The 6,544-nt window shown below is 40.0% G+C and overlaps 1 protein-coding gene across 1 annotated transcript in view; it reads right to left on the minus strand.

The window, feature by feature from the left end:
- LOC107576065 (protein FAM234B-like) overlaps positions 1-6,509 on the minus strand; it is a gene marked incomplete at its 5' end in the record, with an annotated part of 13,673 nt that extends 7,164 nt beyond the window's left edge. Inside the window, 6 exons of the mRNA XM_016262334.1 lie at positions 791-995; positions 1,251-1,401; positions 2,800-2,915; positions 2,995-3,171; positions 5,907-6,023; positions 6,092-6,509. Of these exons, the coding sequence (XP_016117820.1) occupies positions 791-995; positions 1,251-1,401; positions 2,800-2,915; positions 2,995-3,171; positions 5,907-6,023; positions 6,092-6,509 (1,184 nt within the window). The remainder of the gene's footprint in view (positions 1-790; positions 996-1,250; positions 1,402-2,799; positions 2,916-2,994; positions 3,172-5,906; positions 6,024-6,091) is intronic.
- Between the last annotated feature and the right edge of the window lie 35 nt (positions 6,510-6,544).

The raw sequence follows: 6,544 nt of genomic DNA on the forward strand, positions 1-6,544 counted from the left end.
AAAATTACTCTTATGTCAGTTTCATTTTTTATTTTTGTTAAAATGGAAATGGAAAAATATGAAAATACAAAAAAAATGCTTTAAAATATTACAAAAAAATGTGCAACGAGATTACTAAAACTAACTCAAATTAAAATGAACACATAAATATTAAAATAAAAATTTATTTAAAATATTACTAAAAACATGCAAAGGGATTACTAAAACTTCAACTCAAATTAAAATAAAAAAACGGAAATCAATACAAAATTATTTAAACTATTAATAAAACTACAAAAACACACAACAGAAAACTTTTACTAAAATGAAAAAATTTTATGAAAAATATAATAAAAACTAAATGAAAATAAAAAAACAGCAAAAATGTAAAAAAAATATAAATAAAAACGCACAACAAAATTACTAAAAACTTCAACTAAAATTAAAATGAAAAATGGAAAAGATAAAAATAAAAACTAAATCAAATAAAAAATGGCAAACTGCCACTGAGTGTGTGTACAAGTATATATGGTTTATGAGGACACAAATGTGTATAACGACATGGGTACTACAACGTAAACATGGTTTACTTCCTGTGTCCCCGTAAAACAAAAGGCTTAAAAAACATACAAAACAGTCTTTTATTAAAATTCAAAAACTGCCAGTAGTTTTCTGTGAGGGGTAAGCTTGGTGTAGGGCGATAGAAAATACAGTTTGTACAGTATAAAAACCATTACGCCTATGGAGAGTCCCCGTAAACCACAAATGCAAGTATGTGTGTGTGTGTGTGTGTGTGTGTGTGAGTACACACGTGCGTATGGAGGCGAGGCCGAGGCTCCAGACAGGCCGAGTGTCGCTGGCTCTCAGCACAGACAGACGTCTGCTGGAGTCACTCAGCACAATCCAGTCACTGCGACTGCAGTTCAACGCTGACACTCCATCCAGATTCCTGAGACGCTGACACGAGCCCACCACCAGAGAGAGCAGGAAATCCACCCGCTCAGAGACGCTGACACACACAAACACACAGAGAGTCAGACACACACACATCAATTCGTAGCAGTGAATGAAGAGGTATCACAAGTGCAGTATGGAGTACCTCAAGGCTCAGTGCTAGGACCCTTACTTTTCACGCTTTACATGTTATTCTTGGGAGATATCATCAGGAAAAACTGTGTCACACACACACACACACACACACACACTCACACACACACACACTCACACACACACACACACACACACACACACACACTGTAACACACACTCACCCAGTCCGAACAGCACGTAATAGGCTCCCGTCTGCGTCTCGTGCAGCAGCGGACCAATCAGCTTACCCTGAGCCGTGAGGTTAAAGTTCACCGGCCGGCCAATCAGAGCTCCTGAGCGGCCGGAGATCAGGACCAGAGCCAGATCAGACACCTGAGCACAGAGGCAGATCATCAACCTTTGAGTGTGTGTGAGTGTGTGTGTTTATATATATATACATATGTGTGTGTGTGTGTGTGTGTGCGCGTTTATATATATGTATGTGTGTGTTTATGTGTGTGTGTGTGTGAATGTGCGTTTATATATGTTTGTTTATGTGTGTGTGCATTTTTGTGACATATGAGGACACAAATTTGTATAATGACATGGGTATGACATAGGTGTTACAAGGAGAAGGTGACTTATGAGGACATTACCCCATGTCCCCATTTTTCAAAACGCTTATAAATCATACAGAGTGAGTTTTTTTGAGAAAGTAAAAATGCAGAAAGTCTCCTGTGAGGGGTAGGTTTAGGGGTAGGGTTGGTGTAGGGCAATAGAATATACGGTCTGTACAGTATAAAAACCATTACGCCTATGTGATGTCCCCACAATTCACAAAAACAAACCTGTGTGTGTGTTTATATATGTGTGTGTTCAAGTTCAAGTTCAGTTTTATTTCTAGAGTATGTTTAAGCACGGAACAAGGCCGACCAAAAGTGCTGCACAACAAACAGTAAAATACAACAAAGAGAGAAAAATCAGTAAACAAAAATAAAACCATACAAGAGCCACACATTGCTACATATTAAAAGCCAATGAGAAGAGATGGGTTTTAAGATAGGACTTATAGACAAGTAGCAAGATTTTAAACTCAATTCGATAGTGAATTGGCAACCAATGCAATGATCTCAAGAAGGGAGTACCATGATCTAACTTTTTACATCCCTTCAGGAATCTAGCTGCTGCATTTTGGACTACTTGTACCTGAGAGAATTGGGACTTTGATATACCAAAACAGAGGGAACTTTCAGAGAGAAATGGATTGGTTTTAGAAAGAGAAAGAAGATGGAAGGAGCTAGAACCTACTACAGCAATAATTTGTTTATCAAATTTCAAGGAGTTATCAAACTCTACTCCCAAATTTCAGAACTTCAGGAGAATTTAAGGAAAATTAGGGTCTCGAGGTTGAGTTGATCACTTGCCCTATGCTCTGAGGCCCTGAAGACAATAACTTGGGTTTTATCTGTATTCAAGAAAAGAAAATGTTTGGAGAGCCATGATCTGACATCATCAAGACATGCAGATAGAGTATCAATGGCACACTTTGTATTCTTATCCAAAGGCAAGTAAATTTGCATATCATCGGCGTAACAGTGAAAAGAGACGCCATGTTTCCTAAAGACAGAGCCCAGAAGAAGAAAATAAAGAGAGAAGAGAGCAGGACCTAAGACAGAACCCTGAGGAACCCCGTATGGTTAAGTTCCCTGAGGACAAGATAAAGCTTCTGTTTTTACAGAGAATCTCCTATTTAAAAAAAAAAGATGTGTGTGTGTGTGTTGCGGTGGTCACCTTGTCCTCCGGCAGTGTTGCGATCAGCAGGTCTGGAAAGGCGTCTCCCTGTAGATCCGGCAGCAGAACAGCGTGAGACTCCACGTCTCCTACAGCCGTCGTCCACAACGTCCATCCTGAAACATAGCAGCCATCAGCACACACACACATGCACGCGTGCGTTCAGCTGAGTGAGTGAGTGTGTGTGTGAGAGACCTGTGGAGGCATTGATGGCGATCATGTGACCAGAGCTGATCAGGACGCAGGCAGACGAGTGCAGTGGATCTGAACTTCCTGTCTGCAGTCCACACTGAATAGAGATCAGCGGCTCTCTGAGGGACTTCCTCCAGAGCAGCTGCCCTCCGCCGCCGCCGAGAGCCCACACGCTGAACTCTAAACACACACACACAGAGATTAAACACACACACACTCAGAGATTAAACACACACAGATTAAACACATGCGCACACACACACACAGAGCCAAAACTCTGCTGATGAACTACTGCAGTGCAAGGAGGGACTTTACATCTGCAGTCATTGTTACAATTACCTTTATAGTTATTGTTACAGTTATAATTATAGTTAGTTATTAATATAGTTATTGTTACAGCTATCATTATTTATTGTTACAGTTACTGTTATTGTAACAGTTATAGTTATTGTTACCGTTATAGTTAATGTTATAGTTATTGTTACAGTTATTATTATTTATTGTTACAGTTACTGTTATTGTTACAGTTATAGTTATTGTTACTGTTATAGTTAATGTTATAGTTATTGTTACAGTTATTATTATTTATTGTTACAGTTACTGTTATTGTTACAGTTATAATCATTGTTAGTTATCATTCTAGTTATTGTTACAATTACTGTTATTGTTAGTTATCATTGTAGTTAACGTTACAGTTCCTGTTATTGTTACAGTTATTGTTAGTTATCATTCTAGTTATTGTTAGTTACTGTTATTGTACCAGTTATAGTTATTGTTACACATTACAGTTAATGTTATAGTCATTGTTAGTTATTGTTACAGTTATCATTATTTCTTGTTACAGTTACTGTTATTGTTACATGTATAGTTATTTTTAGTTATCATTACAGTTACAGTTATTATTATTGTTTTCATTATATTCATTGTTATTTATTTTAAATTATTTTTTGTTACAATTATCTTTACAGTTATCATTACTGTTACTGTTACAGTTATCACTTTAGTGTGACAGTTATTGTTACAGTTATAGCTAGTTATTGTTAGTTATCATTACAGTTATCATTATTTTTTTTACAAATATCTTTAAAGTTATCATTACAGTTACTTTTACAATCATCGTTACAGTTATAGTCACTTATTTTTTGTTGCAATTATCTTCAGTTATCATTATAGTTCTTGTTACAGTTACCATTATACAGGTGCATCTCAATAAATTAGAATGTTGTAGAAAAGTTAATTTATTTCAGTAATTCAACTCAAATTGTGAAACTCGTGTATTAAATAAATTCAATGCACACAGACTGAAGTAGTTTAAGTCTTTGGTTCTTTTAATTGTGATGATTTTGGCTCACATTTAACAAAAACCCACCAATTCACTCTAATCTCAACAAATTAGAATACTTCATAAGACCAATAAAAAAACATTTTTAGTGAATTGTTGGCCTTCTGGAAAGTATGTTCATTTACTGTACATGTACTCAATACTTGGTAGGGGCTCCTTTTGCTTTAATTACTGCCTCAATTCGGCGTGGCATGGAGGTGATCAGTTTGTGGCACTGCTGAGGTGGTATGGAAGCCCAGGTTTCTTTGACAGTGGCCTTCAGCTCATCTGCATTTTTTGGTCTCTTGTTTCTCATTTTCCTCTTGACAATACCCCATAGATTCTCTATGGGGTTCAGGTCTGGTGAGTTTGCTGGCCAGTCAAGCACACCAACACCATGGTCATTTAACCAACTTTTGGTGCTTTTGGCAGTGTGGGCAGGTGCCAAATCCTGCTGGAAAATGAAATCAGCATCTTCAAAAAGCTGGTCAGCAGAAGGAAGCATGAAGTGCTCCAAAATTTCTTGGTAAACGGGTGCAGTGACGTTGGTTTTCAAAAAACACAATGGACCAACACCAGCAGATGACATTGCACCCCAAATCATCACAGACTGTGGAAACTTAACACTGGACTTCAAGCAACTTGGGCTATGAGCTTCTCCACCCTTCCTCCAGACTCTAGGACCTTGGTTTCCAAATGAAATACAAAACTTGCTCTCATCTGAAAAGAGGACTTTGGACCACTGGGCAACAGTCCAGTTCTTCTTCTCCTTAGCCCAGGTAAGATGCCTCTGACGTTGTCTGTGGTTCAGGAGTGGCTTAACAAGAGGAATATGACAACTGTAGCCAAATTCCTTGACACGTCTGTGTGTGGTGGCTCTTGATGCCTTGACCCCTGCCTCAGTCCATTCCTTGTGAAGTTCACTCACATTCTTGAATCGATTTTGCTTGACAATTCTCATAAGGCTGCGGTTCTCTCGGTTAGTTGGTTCTCTTTTTCTTCCACACTTTTTCCTTCCTCTCAACTTTCTGTTAACATGCTTGGATACAGCACTCTGTGAACAGCCAGCTTCTTTGGCAATGAATGTTTGTGGCTTACCCTCCTTGTGAAGGGTGTCAATGATTGTCTTCTGGACAACTGTCAGATCAGCAGTCTTCCCCATGATTGTGTAGCCTACTGAACCAAACTGAGAGACCATTTTGAAGGCTCAGGAAACCTTTGCAGGTGTTTTGAGTTGATTAGCTGATCGGCATGTCACCATATTCTAATTTGTTGAGATAGTGAATTGGTGGGTTTTTGTTAAATGTGAGCCAAAATCATCACAATTAAAAGAACCAAAGACTTAAACTACTTCAGTCTGTGTGCATTTAATTTATTTAATACACAAGTTTCACAATTTGAGTTGAATTACTGAAATAAATGAACTTTTCCACGACATTCTAATTTATTGAGATGCACCTGTAGTTGTTTTACGGTTAACACTATAGTTATCATTACAGTTGTTGTTATAGTCATAATTGAACGGGTTTTAGTCGTATTAACTCTTGCACTGGATTGAACAGTTTTTGCATTTGCAGTGCTTTGATTCGCTCACCTTTGCTCTGTGCGTTCATTGGCTGACTGTCGTTGGAGAAGTTCGTAATGCCAATCAAAACATCCTCCAGTCCGTCCCCATCCACATCCCACAATGCAATGGGAGGTGACGTCACGCCTGTGAGGAAGAGCACATGTTGGTGCTGCAGGTTTATTTCAGGGGTTATGCGGTGGAGCGTCACTCACCCGCTGTGTCTCCGAGCTCTCTCTCCCACTGCGTCTGGAGCGGCGCCCCCTGTGGGCAGGGAATGAGAAACGCACACAGCAGCACCAGCAGAGCGGCGCAGGACAGCGGCAGCAGGAACACCGCGGATCGCATAGCCCCTCGCACCCGCGCCGCCTTCTCCTCCGCGGCTCCGCCCTGACTCCGCCCAGACCCCACCTCATGCCCCGCCCCCTCCCTTGGCTCCTCCTCCTCATCCAACTCCTCCTCGCCCCTCAGATCAGCCACCGCAGGGTTCAGACCGTTACGAGGATAATTCAGAACCAGATCATCGTCCTCCGTCTCATCCTCGCTGTCAGCCTGTGTCAGCGGGTCATACTCGCCCAGATCCGAGCCCTTCTTACCTACACACACACACACACAACACACACACACACACACACACACACACACACACACACACACACACACCACAC

This window comes from Sinocyclocheilus grahami, unplaced genomic scaffold (assembly GCF_001515645.1).
Source record: "Sinocyclocheilus grahami isolate Dianchi unplaced genomic scaffold, SAMN03320097.WGS_v1.1 scaffold3165.1, whole genome shotgun sequence".
Lineage (NCBI taxonomy): Eukaryota > Metazoa > Chordata > Actinopteri > Cypriniformes > Cyprinidae > Sinocyclocheilus > Sinocyclocheilus grahami.